The sequence below is a fragment of the Saimiri boliviensis genome, chromosome 2 (assembly GCF_048565385.1).
Source record: "Saimiri boliviensis isolate mSaiBol1 chromosome 2, mSaiBol1.pri, whole genome shotgun sequence".
NCBI lineage: Eukaryota > Metazoa > Chordata > Mammalia > Primates > Cebidae > Saimiri > Saimiri boliviensis.
In genome coordinates, this window is record NC_133450.1 from 146,106,439 (window position 1) to 146,126,566 (window position 20,128).

Genomic DNA, 20,128 nt, shown 5'->3' on the forward strand with positions numbered 1-20,128 from the left:
TGCCTGGGTATCACCAGCAGAGGCTGCCTGTTCCTAACTCTGGAAGCTTCATCCTAGAGGGGTACCTGCCGGATGCCAGGTAGAGGGCTCCTGTTTGAGGTGTCTGTTGCCCCTGCTGGGAGGTGTCTCCCAGTCAGGAGGCACAGTGGTCAGGGACTCACTTGAGGAGGCAGTCTGTCCCTTAGCAGAGCTTGAGCACTGTGCTGGGAGATCTGCTGCTTTCTTCAGAGCCAGCAGGCAGGAACGTTTAAGTCTGCTGAAGCTGCTCCTACAGCTGCCCCTTCCCCCAGGTGCTCTGTCCCAAGGAGATGGGAGTTTAATCTATAAGCTCCTGTCTGGGGCTGCTGCCTTTCTTTCAGAGATGCCCTGCCCAGAAAGGAGGAATCTAGAGAGGCAGTCTGGCTACAGCAGCTTTGTAGAGCTGTGGTGGGCTCTGCCCAGTCTGAACTTCCCAGCAGCTTTGTTTATACTGTGAGGGGAAAACCACCTACTTAAGCCTCAATAATGGTGGACGCCCCTACCCCCATCAAGCTGGAGCTCCCAGGCTGACTTTGGACTGCTGTGCTGGCAGCGAGAATTTCAAGCCAGTGGATCTTAGCTTGCTGGGCTTTGTGAGGGCAGGATCCACAGAGGTAAACAACTTGGCTCCCTGGTTTCAGCCCCCTTTCCAGGGCAGTGAATGGTTCTGTCTTGCTTGCATTCCAGGCACCACTGGGGTATGAAAAAAATCTCCAGCAGCTAGCTCAGTGTCTGCTCAAATGGCAGTTTCGTGCTTGAAACCCATGTCACTGGTGGTGTAGGCACCTGAGGGAATCTCCTGGTCTGCCTGTTGTGAAGACTGGGAAAAGCATATCTGGGCCAGAATGCACCATTTTTCATGGCAGGGTCCCTCATGGCCTCCCTTGGCTAGGGGAGGGAGTTCCCCAACCCCTTGTGCTTCCTGGGTAATGCATGGTTCCACCCTGCTTCTGCTTGTTCTCTGTGGGCTGTATCCACTGTCTAACCAGTCCCAATGGGATGAGCCAGGTACCTTAGTTGGAAATGCAGAAATCACCCACCTTCTACATTGATCTCGCTGGGAGCTGCAGATCGTAGCTGTTCCTATTCAGTCATCTTGCCAGCTACCCAGGGACAATCTTTTTTTTTTTTTTTTTTTTTTTTTGAGATGAAGTCTTGCTCTTGTCGCCCAGGCTGGAGTTCAGTGGCACGATCTTGGCTCATTGCAACCTAAGCCTCCCGGATTCAAGCAATTCTCCTGCCTCAGCCTCTGGAGTAGCTGGGATTATGGAAGCCTGCCATAGTGCTCAGCTGATTTTTGTATTTTTAATAGACACAGGGTTTCGCCATGTTGACCAGGCTCGTCTCAAACTCCTGACCTCAGGCGATCCACCCACCTAAGCCTCTCAAAGGGCTGGGATTATAGGCATGAGCTACCGTGCTCAGCCTGGAACATATTTTTATGTATTCTTCTAGGTTTTAAAAGAATGTCAGTATTTTTATACACATCTTTGCCATAAGGAATTTTGGAAAATGTATTTCCTGAAGTCATGGGACTAGATATTTATGGCTGAGACTGGAAAGAATCTTTAAAAGCATCATAATTAGACCTTGATGGACAGTATATTATTATAACCACTGTACCAAAAAAACTCTAAATTTACTATGAGCTAAGTACTTCATCGATTCGATTGTCCTTTGCTTTTCATTCCCATGGCTATATCCTAGAACGCATCATGTTTAGGCACGATGGTGTGCTATAAATGGATTTCAGGTGGGCCAAGATAATTGATTCCCTTGGTTCTTGGAGAAGGCTTTATGTATACCTCTTAGGCCACTGTGCTGGGGGTGGGGGGGCGGTGAGTCACTTTCAATGTGTTCCTTAATATGCAAACAGTTGGACTGACTCTTCCTTAGTCTTGCTTGTTAGTCCCTTTTCCTCTTCTCAGCTTCTAAGTGTTGGGTGCCTAAAACTTGACCTTTTTCTCTATATGCTATCTTTAGGTGAATTTATTTAGTTCCAAGGCTTTAAATATTATACATAGGCTGATGACTGCCCTTATCTCCAACTGTGACCCCTTTTTGGAATTCCAGATTTGTATCCAATGCCCACGTGACATCTTCACATGCTTGTCTAATTAGCGCCACCTCTTTAACATGACTGCAGCAGAACCTTATAGTTTCTTGTACTTCCAAACCTGCTTTTATTCCAGTCTCTTCACTTCAGTAAACCACCTGATTGCTTAAGCCATAATCTAGGGGTTACACATGATTCTTTCTTTTGCCTTCTGTTCCCATTAATCCATCAGCAAGTCCTGCTAACCCTCCATCCAGAACATGACATGACTCCTCCTCTACATTTTCCATGACCACTGCTAGTGATCCAATTCAAGATTCCATTCCGCCTCTCTCTGACAACTGTCATAGCTGCCGGCCTGTGGCCCTATCTCCTCCTTAAAACCCATTGCCCATGAAGTAGTCAGAATGACCTTGTAAACTATAAGTCAGGTCATTTCAACCTCCTGCTTCAAACGTGTCACACTCAAAATGCAAGCATCCTCCCTCCACCCCTGCAGACCACCACATCATCACTCCTCTGCCTATTCTCACCTCACCTGATAAGATTTCCCTCTTTCCTACTGTGTTCCAGGCACAGGAGCCTTTCAGCTTTTCAGATATGCCAAACTCTTTCCACTGTTGAGAATTTACAGAAGCCGTTCCCTCCTTCTGGAAAGTTTGTTTTTCTCTATAATATCTCCTCATCTCGCTTTCTACCTCTCAGGAGCTTCCTCTTCCCTCTTGCTGCTTCACTCCAGGATGTAACTTTACGAGAAAACAGACCTTTATGCTGTGTGCATTGCTTCCCTGCTGTGTCTCTGGGACCTAGAAAAGTACCTGGCACAGAGTAGGCCCTCGATAAACACTGTCATAAAAGGAAGTTTGCAAGATTGTTTATGTGCTCTCTATGTTTATGGCTCTATTGACTTCGTTAAGCTATGATGGTTTAATTTCCAACCCACTTCAGTCCATCCTTCTAACATTCTTAATGCGTAGAATTTGGATCTTGTTCCTTCTAGTTAAAAAAACAAAAAACAAAAAGCCCTTCTTTTAATCACTTACTTTTTAGCTTTTAGAAATCCCAGTGTTTTGCAAGCATTTATTTTTATTTTCACTATTCAGTTATATAAATGAGTAAGTAAATAAATGTAATTTTAGCCTTTTTGTGGAGTGTAATATTGTGTAGCAAAAAGAATGCAAAACATATATGTAAAATCACATATAAACAGTTCAGCGAATTATCACAAATAATTATCCGGGTAAAGAGAAAGACCTTTTTGTGCTCCTTCCCACCACTACTTACTTTCTACCTAACTAGGGTTAACTAACTTACTTTTACCTAACTGGCGTTAGTATTCTTTCTCTCTCTCTCTCTCTTTTTTTTTTTTAGAGGGAGTCTCCCTCTGTCACCAGGCTAGAGTGTGCTTCTCCTGCCTCATCCTCCCAGAAGCTGAGATTACAGGCACACACCACCACACCCAACTAATTTTTGTATTTTTAGTAGAGATGGGGTTGCACCATATTGGCCAGGATGCTCTCTATCTCCTGACCTTATGATCTGCCCGCCTTGGCCTCCCAAAGTGCTGGGATTACAGGCGTGAGCCACCGTGCCCGGCCAGTATTCTCATTTCTGTGGTACACTCTTCTTTGCTTTTCTTTATAGTTTTAACATCCCTGTGTGTACCCCATAGAGGTACAGATGGGTTCTGGCTGTGTTTGTTTTTTGTGTTTTTGAGACAGGGTTTCACTCTTATTGCCCAGGCTGGAGTGCAATGGTGAAATCTTGGCTCCCTGCAACCCCTGCCTCCAGGGTTCAGACAATTCTTCTGCCTCAGCCTCCCAAGTATCTGGGATTACAGGCATCTGCTGTCATGTCTGGCTAATTTTTGTATGTTTAGTAGAGACAGGATTTGGTCATGTTGGTCAGCTGGTCTTGAACTGCTAGCCTCAAGTGATCTGCCTGCCTTGGCCTTCCAAAGTGCTGGGATTATAGGCGTGAGCCACCATGCCTGGCCCCTGTCTGTATTTGTATGTTATATAAATGGAATCATATATATATTCATTGTTTTTACATCTCTACCTTTGTATTAGAGGATCTACTTGTATAGGTTTATCTATCTATGTTATTATTTTTTCCCTTCTTTCATAAAATATCTGAGGATGCTTACAAAAATGCATACAATATAATAAAAGAAGAATAGGTCAAGGTCAGGAAAAAAACAAGCACAGAAAAGGATAAGATCAGATGCAATTATAAATTTGGAGGAGTAAAAATCGTATTTGATTTGAAATTTTGGATGTGAGCTTCCTGGAGCCAATGAAAAAATTAAATAATGATTAATTATAATCATATTTTTACTGAAATAAACACGCATACCAGTTTCTCATTTTTAACAGACACAATTAAGTCTAAATACATTTTTTTTGCATCAGTCTTGAAAAGACACCTGATAATGTCAGATACACCCCGCGCTGTCCTTTTCCACACGCAATGGGAACATATGCAGGAATTGTGCACAGCATGGCAGATACTTCCTACTCCTCAATCAGTATATTGGGGTTGCTTTAATAACTTTATTTTTTAATCAGCTTTCCCTTTGGTCTAGCAACCTTATTTTCTGCTCCAAATTTCTTTTCTATACATGCTGATGTTTTTGTCTAAATCCAAAAACTACATATTTAAATGCAATTATATTTGAATCTTTTTAGTCTTATGCTTACAGCTGTAGCTACATATCAGTGTTTGCATGATGGTATATTATTGTATTCAAACATTGAGGTAGCACTTGATTGTTACGGATGTTGTTTAAAAGATCATCTGTATACTAGTTAGAGGTATGTGCCATGTTGCTAGCATAGAAATAACATGCTTGTGTTTCTCTAATAATGTCCCCGGTCACTCTGTCCTTTGGGCCCTGGCAGGACAGTCATGGATAAATGTCAACAGGCGACTCATCTACAGCCAAAATTTGTTCAGGCTTTGTGGGAGATTTAATAAAACTGAAATAATTTACATCTTAAAAAATTAATGCTTCTTACAATTGCTAGGTCTTGTTGCTTTTTAACGGGATATATTCCAAAATAGAAATTTCAGGAAACAAATGATTAGCATCCACTTTTGTTTGGAAAGGCACATACTTACCTAAAAATCTGTGTGTGTGTGTGTGTGTGTGTGTGTGTGTGTGTGTGTGTGTGTGTGTAAGAGAACGTGCTCGTGAAGGTAAGATCATAAATGGCCCTGAGCTTTGGAAGTGAAATCTTTTAGCTTCTTCCTTTCCTTGCCCACCTGTTTTTGCTGGGTTCTTCTTTGTTTTCTTTCTCTTCTGCCTTTTCTCCTCCTGTTCTTAGGCTTCTCCATCCCACTGTCTGATTCAAAGATAATTTTGTGGTCATTTGCAAAGGCATGAAGTTTCCATAAAGTCACATTATACAGTCTTGGTGGCTCAAGTTGGTGCCTGGTTATGCCCTGGGTTTGTGCCAAAAGCAAGCACTTACAGACCTGCCAGACTCCTCAGCCTGTATTCTTTCATTTCTCCGGAGATGTGTGCTAGAGGACTACTGCCAAACTGAAGCTCTGTTAAATTGCGGAATCATCACACTGGGGATCATGTGCGCATTCACACACGCACATCACATTTGTATTTGTGTGCGTGTGTGTTTCTGAGAACCAGCTGGCAATGACATTTCAGCATATTACCAGGCACCCTTAGATCAAGACCACACTTGACCCAAATGGCCTTTCGCTTTTATTTGTGTAAGGCCTTGACAGAAGCCACAAGACAAAGAGAAAGAAGAGCAATTGTTCTTAGCCTAGTACTAAGTGAAAAACCAATACCCCAGGTTTTTAAAATTTGAACAAACTCTTTCCTTCCTATTGGTGGTTTCATTTGACCTTTAATAAAGAATTGTTGCTTGCTATTTTAATAGCCTGGATTAATAGCTTCAAAAAGATCCTTTTAAGGAAGTCAAATAGGAAAGGAAAAGAGCCAGTTTTTTTTTTTTTTTTTTTTTTTTTTTCCCCCTTGCCCAAAGAGCGAATCATCCCTCTCCTGAGATGGTTACAAAGTCCAGAGGGAATCACATTGCCTGCTTTGCTTAGGAAGAGGGAGGACTGTTTTGCTTGGCAGGAGGATACCTTGGGTAGGGAGAAGTGCTAGTTATAAAACCAGAATGCTTCCTCACCCTCAAGCGTGTTCACTATTTCTCTGTCACACAAAGATAAGTTCATCTTTATTCTTAAATTCAGACATTTTAAATTTATGGGAATAGTAGCCGGTTAATCGGCTTCTTTTTATGCCTCTTCTGACAAAAACGTAGACTGAGTTGTATTTCTTCTTTCTCCTTCCATTTTCCCCCTCCCTCTTCGTCTCTGTTATTCATTCCTGAATTGTTTCAGTATGAAAAAAAATCAATCCTAGGTAAAAGAAAGAAAGATTTCAGCCCCTTCTTTTCTGCTAAGAATTTATCATGCAGACTGTGCCTTTACTGCGTTGAATGTTTTCCCCAAACAATTTCTGACTTCATTAGATCATGTTTAATATTAATGTACTGCAATTGCTTTTGGCAACGGGGTCCTTCACTTCTCCATTCTTTTGAGCAAAGAATATTCTGGTTGATTTCTTTTCTAATGGAATGAAGTGTTTGTTTCTGTTTCCTCATAATTGCCTTCTTTGTTGCTTGCTGTTAATCGCTCCTTCCCTGAACCCTGCCTAGGAATAGCTGGGACACTTTGGAGTACGTCCTTATGGATTTCAGTATTTCCTTCATTCTGCAAAACTTGCTGTAAGTTAGGTCAATGCTCACTGTAAAAATAGATTTGAATTTGCTGAGAGGTGTCTCTGGCTGCTGTAAGTCATGATACAGATAAATTTGTCATTAAATGGGTTTCTAACAAAAAGTAGAAAAATTTGCCATAGATGAGTTCATGGGATAAAGTTGGGCTGTAGTCTTTCTTATCGAGTAAAAATAACTCAGAGTATCATGCGGATCTTTTTGAATTAGTTTTCATACTTTTTTCAGTATATCACCTCCTTTGTAATAGTCAAGTCAAACTTAGCTGTAAGCCAATGTTCAGATGTCTGCTTTCTTTAAATTATTCCATAGGTCTCTGTTTAATGTAGCATCTGTTAGATTAATTTCTGAATACTACCTTTCCATTTTATATTAAGAAATAAGATCCCCAAATCAAAGAAATTGGATTCTTGGTTTAACTGTAGCCAGGGCACATTAAGTATTTAATATCTCAAAGCTACTGCATTTTTTTTCAATTTTTGATTTTTAATTATTTGTGAAAATACAGGCAATTTTGTATTATTGACCTTAATGAAGCAAACTTGCTAAATTGACTGACTATCCTGAGCTCATTTGTAGATTCTTTGAGCTTTTTTACACATATAATTGTATCATCTATGAGGAAAACAGTGTTTACTCTTTATTTTCCTTTATTTATACTTTTTTTTTTTTTTTTTTTTTTGAGACAGAGTCTCGCTCTTGTTACCCAGGCTGGAGTGCAATGGCGCGATCTCGGCTCACTGCAACCTCCGCCTCCTGGGTTCAGGCAATTCTCCTGCCTCAGCCTCCTGAGTAGCTGGGATTACAGGCACACGCCACCATGCCCAGCTAATTTTTTGTATTGTTAGTAGAGACGGGGTTTCACCATGTTGACCAGGATGGTCTCGATCTCTTGACCTTGTGATCCACCCGCCTCGGCCTCCCAAAGTGCTGGGATTACAGGCTTGAGCCACCGCGCCCGGCCGCTATTTATACTTTTTACTTCTTTTGCTTGCCTTATCGCACTCTGGTTAGGATTCACAGAGCAGTGTTGAATAAGAATAACAATACTAGGCATCTTGGGGCTGGGTGCAGTGGCTCAAGCCTGTAATCCTAGCACTTTGGGAGGCCGAGGTGGGCAGATCACCTGACATCAGGAGTTCGAGACCAGACTGGCCAATGTGGCGAAACCCCGTCTCTACCAAAATACAAAAATTAGCCAGGTGTAGTGGCACATGCCTGTAATCCTGGCTACTCAGGAGGCTCAGGCGGGAGAATCACTTGAAACTGGGAGGCAGAAGTTGCAGTGAGCCAGGATCATAGCCACCGCACTCTAGCCTGGGTGACCGAATAAGACTACATCTCAAAAAAAAAAAAAAAAAAAAAAAAAAAGGCATCTTTATTTGAAGTGAAAGTCTTTCTTTATTCCACAATTAACTGTGATGTTTGCTTTCTGTATTTGGTTTTTATAAATGCCATTCACCAAATAAAGAAGTTGTCTTCTATTTCCACTTGACTAAGATTTCACATAAGGATTAACTTTTAGATTTTCTGAAGTAGTTTTACTACTTGACATCCATCTATCTATCTAGGTGATCATAGGATTTTTCCTCTTTATTAATATGATCAATTATAATTGATTGCTTTTTGAATATTAATTTATCCTTTGATTCTTCGGAAATCCCTACTTGATGGCTATACAATGTCCTATTGTAAATTGTTGAATTTGACTTGGGACTAGTTTTTTAAAAAGTTTTTTGCATCTATATTTATGAGAGAGATTTGCTTCTAACTGTTCTTTCTTGTAATGCCCTGTCAGGTATTGGTAGTATTAAGGTGATGGCAGATTCATAAAATTCATAAAGTGTAGATATAATTCTTTAGACTTTGGGGAAATCTCTCATTTTCTATTCTTTGGAATCATTTATGTAAAATTAACAGTTCTTAAATATTTGGAATTATGGACTTAACTTTGGATTCATTTTTAAATAGATATAAAACTATTCATAGTTTTAATTTCTTTTTCTGCCAGTTTTGGCAAGCTGAATTTTCCTAGTGGTGTCCATGTCATCTAAATTTTAAAACTTACTAAAATCAAGTTGTTAGTATCTTCTAATGTCAGTAAAATCTGTTGTTATGTCACAATTTCATTATTAATATGAGCAGACTGTCTTCTTTCTCTCCTGGCTCTTTTTTTCTTAAGTTGTTTTCAAAACTACTTATATTAGTTTTTTCCAGAAATCAAAGTTTTGTTTTATTGACTTTTTTCCATGTGTGTTTATTTCCTTTAAGTTTTGCTCTTACGTTTATTATATTTGTCCTTCTAACTTTTTTAGGTGAATTTAATGTGTGTGTGTGTGTGTGTGTGTGTGTGTGTGTGTTTTAACACTTATGCTTTTAAGGCTATAAAATTTCCTCAGAACACAATTTGAGTTGAATCCCACAATTTAAACTGTCATATTTTCATTCTTATTTAGTTGAAAGTATTATATATTCTGATTTACATTGTGATTTCTTCTTTTATCATGAGTTATTTAGAAGTTCATTGTTGTTTTTCTTTTGTTACTGTTTTTAGACTATTTTTCCTGTAGCCACGAGCTGTAACTCTATAATGGCTTCTTTTTGAAATGTATTAGAACTTGATCTCTGCTTCAACAGATGATCAATTTTGGTAAATGTTTCATTTGTGCTAGAAAAGAAAGTATAGTCCACCACTGCTGATAGCAATTTAATATATGTTAATTAGGTCAAGTTTGTTACTTGCGTTGGTCAAATGTTCTATATTTTTGCAATACTTTCTCCTGCTGGTTCTTACAGTAAGAGATGTGTTACAGTTTCTCGCTGTGACTGTGTATTTATCTCATTTTTCATCTAGTTTTGTCAGTTTTTGCTTTATATATTTAGAAGCTAGGCTATTAGTACATACAAATTTAGAATGATGTGTCTTCCTGAGGATTGGCGCTTTATTACTATAGAAACATTTGTCTTAATCTCATGTAATTCTTCCTGTTTTGTAGTCCATTTTGTTTGATATTAGCATATTACACCAACTTTCTTGTGATTGGTGTTAGCATGTGGTATCTTTTTCTATCCTTTTAATTTCAACCTTCCAGTGATTAAGGTGTGCTCTGGTAAACAGTATATTGTCATTCTGGTTTCTAAAATTCAGTTTGATAATATCTTTTAATCAAAGTGCTGCGTCTCTTTATGTTGAACGTAATTGCTATTACATCTGGGTTTAAATTTATTATTTTGCTGTTTGTTTCTTATTTGTCTCACATTTTCTTCTTTTCCTCTCATTTCTTTACTACTATATACTAAATAAGTATTTTTGATATTCTTTTAGTGGTTACAACAGCAATTACAACATACAGTTAAAATATCATGTAAATTGATAATTTTATTATTTCCCTGACAATCTAAGAACCTAAAACACCCTCTCTCTACTTAGCCCCTCCTCAATTTGTTACTATTAAAATGTATTTTAATTATACATGTGTAATATTTTAAACTGTTTAAAATATTACTAAATTTTAAACTCTTTAAAATATTACTGTAATTGTTTTATACAGTGAAAGTTGATTTATTCTTATGTACATATTTACATTGTCCCATGCTTTTCTTCCTGAATTTCTTTAATTCCTTTATGGAATAATGTTCTTCTCCCTTAACGTTCTCTTTTGGTGTAGATTTTGTGATATATACTTTTGAGATTTTTAAATTTTTTTCTGAAATGTCTTTATTTTGCCTTCTTTTAAAATTTGTTTTCACTCAGTATAGAATTCTAGATGGGCAATTATTTTATATTAGCACTTTGAAGATATAATTCTATTGTCTTTAGACTTTCATCATTTAAGTTGAAAATTCAGTCATACTTTTAAAGCCCCCCCCCCTTTTTTTTTTTTTTTTGAGACGGAGTTTCACTCTTGTTACCCAGGCTGGAGTGCAATGGCGCGATCTCGGCTCACCACAACTTCCGCCTCCTGGGTTCAAGCAATTCTCCTGCCTCAGCCTCCCTAGTAGCTGGGACTACAGGCGTGCGCCACCATGCCCAGCTGATTTTTGTATTTTTAGTAGAGACGGGGTTTCACCATGTTAACCAGGATGGTCTTGATCTCTTGACCTCGTGATCCACCCGCCTCAGCCTCTCAAAGTGCTGAGATTACAGGCGTGAGCCACCGCGCCCGGCCTAAGGCCCTTTTTTTCTCTGAGTGTTTTAATTTTTTTTTTTCCTCTCTGTAATGTTTTTTTTTAGCAGTTTTACTATCAGGCATCTAGAGGTTTTTGTCTTTGTCTTTATCCTGATTTGGGCTCATAGTTTTCCTTTTCCTTTTTCTTTCTTTCATTTTTTTTTTTTTTTTTGAGACTGAGTCTGGCTGTATCACTCAGGCTGGAGGACAGTGGCATGATCTCAGCTAACGGTAACCTCTGCCTCCTGCATTTAAGCTTTTCTTGTGCGTTGCCTCCTGAGTAGCTGGGATTACAGGCGCCCACCATCACGCCTGGTTAGTTTTTGTATTTTTAGTAGAGATGGATTTCCACTATGTTGGCCAGGCTGGTGTCGAACTCCTGACCTCAAATGATTTACCCACCTCAGCCCCTAAAGTGTCAGAATTACAGGCGTGAGCCACTGTGCCTGACTCATAGTTTTTCTTTAATGTTTGAGTAATGTCTTTCATTAATTTTGAAAAATTAGTATACCCATTGTCTTTTCAAATACTGCTTCAGCTTCATTCTTTCCTCTCCAAGGGGAACTAGCGCCTATCTATTAGACTTTGCTCCATTTCTCTATCTCTCTTAAGCTCCTCTATGTATTTTTCATCATTTTTTCTCTCCGTGCTTCAGTATGGTTATTTTCTTCTGACCTATTTTCCTTTTTCACTAATCTTTTCCCCAGGAGTCTAATCTGCTGTAAACACATTTGAGTTCTAAATTATTAAATTTACAGTTTTGAAACTTTATTTGATTATTTTACTTACAGATTCTAATTCTCTGTTGTAATTCTTCAGCTATTTTTTGAAATCCCCTCTGATTCTGTTTCTGCTCTTTTCCTCATGAGTTTATTCTTCTAGAATTTCCAGTCATTTGTTCTGTTTCCTTTATGACTGGTAATTTGTTATGAGTGGCTGAATAGTGTATATGAAAAATGTAGAGATGATGAGACCAGAGATGACAAAATTCTTTTGCTCTTGGGAGGATTTACTTTGGCACCCCAAAGACAAAAGAATGGCAGATAAAAGCTATTCTCTGCTCAAGCCAATTCGAATTGGGATTTTGGACTTTATGAAGACCGATCAATTTTTGCTTCACCCTTTTCCCTGGGCAGGGGTTGGCATAGTTCCAGATAGTAAATACTTTTAGGCTTTGTGGGCCTACAGTCTCTGTTGAAACTACTCAACTCTGTCAATATAATACATAAGCATCTATAAACAAAATGTGAATTAATGAACGTGGCTGTGTTCCAATAAAGCTTTATTTATAGAAACAGGCAATTAGCCAGTTTTGATCTCCAGACTGTCATTTTCCAACCCTTGTCCTAGGGTGTAACTCTCTAGGGGTTCCGTCTCAAAACCTGGGTTACTTAACTAAGACTCCTTTTCTGTAGAGGGCCCTAAACTTTAGTTTTTGTCTCCATAGGCTGTTGAACTTCTGTTAGATTTGCTTTTTCAGGCTATTGGCTTATTTTATTACTTATGAATTAGCAGAAGAGGAAAAGCAACACCAAACATTGGGCTCACGTCTCTGCATTTACCCTCTCTCCAGGACCTTATATTCCAAGATAGTTACTTGGGTAACTCTGTGATAACATTCACAGGTTTTTAAAAACTTGATCTAGCGTTTATCCTTGTTCTTAGTACAAGTAGTCTATCAGAGCCAGAAGCAGATGAAGATTTTTTTTTTTGAAATTCATATTTACCATTGCCTTAATAAAGAGGGGGAAAATAATCTTTATAGTGTGGAGTTTTATGTCAGAGACCGCAGGGTATACACAAAATCCAGCTGGCTGCTCTCCACCTTCGAATGGCTGTTGGCACGGAATCAGTCTATGTCTGTGTGCTGACTGTTCTTTCCTTCGTTCTTACCCGAAACAGCCTCCTTACTGGTCCTCCCCATATTCCTCATCTAATTTTTTTTCTCCATGATAGCCAAAGTGGTTCTTATAAAACATAAATGTGAGCATGTTACTTTCCCTGCTTAAAACTCTTTAAAGATTCCTCATCCCCCTTAAAACATAAAAGACAAACTTTAAGGCAGCTTGTAAGGCCCTTCATGGTCTGGCCTCTTATCTCTCCAATCTAATTTTTCAACATTTCCCCTGCTAAAAATCTTACTGTCTACCTGTGATTAATTGCTTTTTATTCCTTGAACTGGCCCAATTCTCTCCCACCCCAGTGCCTTTGCACAGGCTCTTTCTGGATCATCATCTCTCTCTTGCCTTTGCCTTCAGTCCTTAGTTGTCCTTCAAGCTCAACTTAGGTTAACTGTCTATAGGAAGACTTCTCTGAACCCTAACTGTGGCCTGGATTCAGAGTACTGTGTTTTTCCCCAGCAATATTTCTTATTCTCTGTTACTGACAATGTTTGTGCTTACTTATTTGTAACCTCTAATTTCCTGTGAGCTTCAAGAGGCAAGGTTATCTCTAGTCTACTTTTGAATCGTTTAGCATCGAGCATAAGGCCTGGCCCAAAAAAGGCACTCAGTAATTGTTTGTGAGATAATGAATTGATGAAATGCTTTAAATATATTTGGCAATATTTACTTTTCATTATGATGCTTACGTTCATTTGACTCTTAGTATAACACTGTGAGCTGGGAAAGCAGTATTATTCCTGTTTTAAAAATGGGAAACCTGGCCAAGCACGGTGGTGCACGCCTGTAATCCCAGCTACTCGGGAGGCTGAGGCAGGAGAATTGCTTGAACCCAAGAGGTGGAGTTTGCAATGAGCCAAGAACACGCCATTGCACTCTAGCCTGGGTGATAAGAGTGAAACTCTCTGTATTAAAAAAAAAAAAGAGAGAGAGAGAGAACTGGAAACAGAGGCCACGTGACTTGCTTGGGACATTCCAGCATGTTTGATGGCAAACGTAGGCCTCACCTCTAGATTCTGTAGGTCTCAGGCCATATGTTTGGATTGGGCACCATAGTTTTCCGTCACTGAATACTTTAATTCCCCTTTTACCTTCTTCCCTCTTTTATTTATTTTCCATTTTCCCTCTGCCATGACTTACATTAAGGCTACACGGAAACACAGGTGGTAGTACTTTGATTATTCAATAGATTTGGGGATTTTTAGAGAGTTTAATCATTCATCATTAAGCAAAACTTCTCTCTCCCATGGTGACCCTGTTAACACAGGCTTGGAATGCAGGGAAGGGTAAGAGTACATATGGGGCAGTAACTCCTCCCTTTCAAGATGAGATTATCCACAGAGGTCACCAGAGTTTGTGCAAGGTCCTTCATACTGCAAAGTTACTTTGTAATTTAAATCTGTAATTTAGACTCGGCTTGTGAGTCCTTATAATTAGATCATTATAAATGATATTAAAACTGTGATGATGCTTGGAAGATCCGAAATGGATGTCAGGTTAACCACCTTGTCCGATTCTTCAGCTGTTGACAGTGGGATTATAGATTCATTAAAATTCATCATATAATAAGTGGGAATAGTATTCTCTGTGGTCCCTTAGAGAAAATAAGGCTGATTACACTTTTAAATAGTTTACCACTAACTTCCATTTTGAAATCACTTAAGACCAATGTATATCTTCTCGTGTGTTTGGGTGGGGTAGGGAGAAGCTACACATGCTTTTCCTTTATCCACGAATTCTGTACCATAGAGTATGCTATGGTGAGTTCATTTGTAGAGAGCAGTGCTTGGAGAATAATGAAGCTGGATGATGGTTCAATTGTTTTCTAAAAATTGCCTCTGGAATGTTACCTGTGGAGGACCCCGGTCCAGGGGAGAGACAGGAATGAAAAGCTTAGATTGAGAGGCTAAGAAACACTGATTTTCCTGGCCCCTGTTCTGGCGTGGCTGGAAAGCTTTAAGCGCATGTTTATTCAAACCTTTCAGGTAGCATTCTTTTCAAGTGGATGACCATGGAATCAGAGAAGATCTCAGAGAAGCAGGAGGAAATTCTTTCCATCCTGGAAGAAAAATTTCCTAACTTGCCTCCAAGAGAGGACATCATCAGCGTCCTGCAGGAGACCCAGTTCAATGCTCAGGGTGAGTGATTCCATCCCCAGCTCTCTCGTCCCTCCTGAGTAAGGATGGTTTGTGGCATGGAGTGTCATCAGGCCTGAGAAGGTATATTTGTTTGTTTTTCATACAGAGTCTCCCTCTATCCCCCAGACTGGAGTGCAGTAGCACAATCTTGGCTCACTGCAACCTCCACCTCCTGAGTTCAAGCAATTCTCTTGCCTTAGTCTCCCGAGTAGCTAAGACTACAGGCGTGCATCACCTTGCCCAGCTAGTTTTGTATTTTTGGTAGAGATGGGATTTGACCATGTTGGCCAGGCTGGTCCCGAACTCCCAGCCTCAAGTCATCCACTTGCCTCAGCCTCCCAAAGTGCTGGGATTACAGGTGTGAGCCACTATGCCTGGCTGAGAAGGTACATTGAATGTGATTCACCTTCTTCCTATTACTTGTGCTGGTGGAAGGTTTTCAGGCACATAATGTTGTCTCCCTGGAAACAGACAGCTTGTGCTATGGCCTCTCCTCTGAAGCCTTCGCGTCTGGATGTATGGTTAATTCACGTGTCCAGTGCACATCCCAGGTGCATCATTACATGCAATCCTTGTGCTGACGGGACTCTATTTTGAGGAGATGGCAGGAGCAATGCCAAACACAGTGGGATTTCATAAATCAATTAGTTTGAGAAGGACATGAGAGAGAAGATGGCTACGTTGATGAAGATGTTGTCAGAGTCTAGGCTTTGTCAGGACAGTGAATTTCCTAGATCAACTGTTTTACAATGAAAAATGGCCGTAGGCTGGGCGCGGTGGCTCACGCAGGTAATCCTAGCACTTTGGGAGGCCGAGGCGGGTGGATCACGAGGTCAAGAGATCGAGACCATCCTGGTCAACAAGATGAAACCCCGTCTCTACTAAAAATACAAAAATTAGCTGGGCATGGTGGTGCGTGCCTGTAGTCCCAGCTACTCGGGAGGCTGAGGCAGGAGAATTGCTTAAACCCGGGAGGCAGAGGTTGCAGTGAGCCGAGATCACGCCATTGCACTCCAGCCTGGGTAACAAGAGAGAAACTCCGTCTCCAAAAAAAAAAAAGAAAAAGAAAAATGGCTGTAATTCACTGGATCCCTACTGTATACAAGGTTTTGATGGCATCACTTGGCAAGGATGATCTTGCTGAATCCTCATGACAACCCTAAGAGTCAGTGCTCTGCTGTCCCAGTGTCCAGATGGGGGAGGACACTAAAGACCAGGAAGTAGTCATTGCTTTCCCAACATCAAACAAAAGTAGCAGGTGACCAGGCCAGGATTAAACCCAGTTTATCTGTCTTTGAGATGTAAACACTAAATTAAATAACTCTCTCTCTTAGTTCAGGAACCCACCCCCCACCCCCAACCACCCCACCCCAACTCCTGCTCCTGGGGCAGGAGGGGCAGAGCCTGAGGCAAAGTGGCTTATGTGGGAGTTGGTTCTACTCAACACTGATAGGGGCATAGAGTGCTTCATCAAGCAAGTTGGCTTCATGGGAAACCAGAGCTTAATTCCACCGGAGACCATGAGAGAGTGTAAACTTGTACATCAGGGTTGTCCCACCTGAGGGGTACAGTGGTGTGCTCATCTGGGCTCTAGGAGCTGATGGTTAAATATTCAGGAATGTTTTGAGTTGGGTGATGTTGGATTGGTAACTTGAGATCAGCCATGGTAGTGGTGTTTAGAGCCCTGAAACTGACGAACACTACAAATCAGATTTTGTTACTGGCCCTTAAACATTTACCGGCAGACCACTGGAAGACTGTAGGCTACTCAGTCCCAGGGGCCTTAATTCTCCAGCACAGGCTCTGGTGGCCACGGAAAGCCCTCAGGAAAAGAGAGACAGGTGCTGGTGGTAGAGCATCCTGCTGGGTGCACTGGGATGGGAACGTCTGAGGAAATGGGGTGGGGCCCTCACAGTGTCCCTTGCACCTTCTGTTATGCATACATAGGTGTGAGTGTACGTGTGTGTATGCTGTAAAAGCAGATGCATTTTGTCATTCATTTTCACAATGACACCCAACTTTTAATGTCACAATGTCTTCTATAAATCATTTTATGCATTGTGAAAGATTGTCGGCTTTTCAATCTTCGAGTCAAAGAAAGATCTTTAGTGCCAGTCTGTTTCCCCATGCTACTGTGATTGACAGAGTGTTCTGACTGGGTAGAGCAAGCAGTGGTCTCTGATGTCTTAATATACCTCTGGGAAAATTTCAGCCTTTGCTAGGCTTTACTACAGATATTCTTCCCAAGAGAGTAGGCCTAATCAGATGTAATAATGTAGTGTGAGAATTAAGTGTCAAGCCAGATCCTTTGCCGCTTTACTGTGATAGATTTCATTGAGTCCCATTGGTCAACAGACTACAACTATGCAGTTCTGGATAATTTATCCATTCTGGATTATTACACCCATTAATTAGGGAATTTGATAACTCCATTGCCAGAGCCTATTATGAGGGTAAGCAACTTAATTATGATAGTCTTATGAGTCACATGTATAAAGTGCATTTTGAATGAAATTATTCTAGAAAACATGGGGGCTTACCTAAATGCAGCCTGAAAGCCGGTTTTGGCTGTGTTTGGTATTATTTAACTAGTTTGCATGGTGATGCTGATTTTTCTTCATTGGTCCACTTCCACCCATTCAATCCCTGCCCTTGTCTGATCTGGGCCTCCTGAGGTGGACCCCTAAGTATTTAATCTTGTGGGCTCCCACTACACTGGCTTCTGGTTGAGTTTGACCAACAGGAAGAGTTAGGAACAGGTAGGGATGGGGGCAAGGAGAAGAATGAGCCTGTGGTGATCTTCCCTGCCTTCTTCCTGCTCAGGTGGTAGTTTCTGCAGCCAGTCTTCTCCAGTTCCAGATCTGTTTTTTTTTCCCGTGTTCCTTTGCTAATCTCTGGATGCCTCATCATCTTTTATTCACTTTCTCATCCAGCCTACATCTCTGTGAGTGTCCTGCCATTAACACGTCTGCTTTTGCAGCAAAAGAGGTGCATTTTTTCTATTGGGATCCTAACTGATGCAAACGTGAGGTGATTATTGCCTTAATGTATGTGTATTTATTGTGGATAAAAGTGACATTTGAGGGGAAAAGAATGAAATTTGCAGAGTAAATTTAATATCCCTTGATATTACAAAAAAAAAAAAATCCCTCAAGTATGACATGGTGTTTTTTTCCTGTCATCCACAGGTTTAAGTATTGAACAGACAATGTTAAAAGATCTAAAGGAATTGTCAGATGGAGAAATAAAAGTGGCCATTAGTTCTGTGAGCATGAACCTCGAGGTAAGGCTGGGAATGCGTTTTCAGCAATGATCTATTTCTCACAATTGCAATCTGAGCAACTGGAAGATAACTCTTTCCATTGGATAAGCCCGTGGTAGTCCTTTGCACTTTTCTGATACATTTGACTTGGAATATACTGGCAGGTTATTATTTGGGTGAAAACACTATGCTCAACAATGAAAAATGCCAAACCTGGGTTCTCAAGATGAATGCTCTTTCATTCATCTCAGTAAAACAAAGTCTAGAATAGAAACATTCAGATGTGGGTATATATTTAACCTGTTTAATAGCAATTATGATATGTGTGATTAGGTTCACTTCCTTATTTTCTGTGTACCACCCTGTATTGTTCATAGAACTTTAAAAAAAAAAAAGTTGTCTTTTGATCTTGAAAACTGTCTGGATGCATGCCATTTTGGTAATCAATGGCAGCAACTCAAGTATTAATAAGGAACCTCCTTCCAATCTGTTAACTGAATGACTCAGAGTGAATGCTACTCTTGTCTTTGTATGTTTCCTTGGTGAATTATCTTTTGTCTGCTTTGGGGGCTTTCAGTGACTTGTATGTTAATCTTAATTAACCTAACTAATAGGAACTATATTTTACAGAGGCACATTTGTGCTTTTGTAGAAGTCTGTGTATTTCTTTACTGCTGTATTGTCTTTATCGGTTATCTACCTTTGGTTGATCTTTCGCAGGTTATCTACCTATGGGTGAAGCACTTAACTCTCGAGTTTATGGAGATAAAATATACTCTATAGGAATTTGTCTTTTGGTTTATAGAATTGTATGTTGCTATTCTTTTTGTGTTTGTTTTTGTTTTAATTCTTTTTGAGATGGAGGCTTGCTATGTCATCCAGGCTGGAGTGCAGTGGCATCATCTCGGCTCACTGCAACCTCTGCCTCCTGGGTTCAAGCGATTCTCCTGCTTCAGCCTCCTGAGTAGCTGGGATTACAGGCACCGGCCACTATGCTTAGCTGATTTTTGTATTTTAGTAGAAACGGGGTTTTACCATGTTGGTCAAGCTGGTCTTGAACTCCTGGCTTCAAATGATCCGCCTCGGCCTCCCAAAGTGCTGGGATTACTGGTGTGAGCCATTGGACCTGGTTTATTATTATTTTTTTCTCATGGTGATGGTGACTATATCAGTGTGTATATTTCTCCGGAATAGCAGGCACTCGTATTGGTGTCTACATCCTCAGAAAACCCAAGAGCAAGCCAGGTGCTTTTTTTTTTTTTTAATTGTGATCTTTTTGCTCAATTTATTTCCAGTTGATAAACACTGTAATTTAGCTTATAGAACTGTATGAAAACTAAGAGGCAGACTGTGACATTTTGTGGCACCTCACGGTTTACAGAGCATTTTCTCATTGTTTGTGCTTGATAAATTGGCTCAGCTGTTTCTATGGACTTTCAGACTCATAAATGCTCCATGTGATTAGATATTGATGTGAATCAATTCAAGAAATATATTCAATTTGTGATGTTGTAACTATATAATCATCATCAATTAGAACTCTGTTTTGTGCCTAAAAACCTAAGAAAAACGTGACTCTTGCAAGGGTCAGTAGCTCTGAGAATCATTTCTACTAGTTCAAGCCTTAGGGTTTTCTTTCTCTTCACCCCCCTCTTCTGTCTTCCTTCATTTAATGGCAGCTTATTAGGTTTTAAATGCCTTGTTTGGAATTCCTTCCTAAATTAACATAGAACATCTTGTAATTGCTTAGGGAACTGTCTATGGTTGGCACATTATTTTAAGGCTATTAATATTATAGACTTACCGTAGCTT

At 40.1% G+C, this 20,128-nt stretch overlaps 1 protein-coding gene across 16 annotated transcripts in view; it reads left to right on the forward strand.

The window, feature by feature from the left end:
- Positions 1-20,128, forward strand: part of PRUNE2 (prune homolog 2 with BCH domain) — a 537,643-nt gene that overhangs the window by 301,801 nt on the left and 215,714 nt on the right. For all 16 annotated transcript variants that reach the window (XM_074394644.1, XM_074394645.1, XM_074394643.1 and 13 more), the window contains 2 exons: positions 14,902-15,054; positions 18,243-18,337. In XM_074394644.1, the coding sequence (XP_074250745.1) occupies positions 14,902-15,054; positions 18,243-18,337 (248 nt within the window). The remainder of the gene's footprint in view (positions 1-14,901; positions 15,055-18,242; positions 18,338-20,128) is intronic.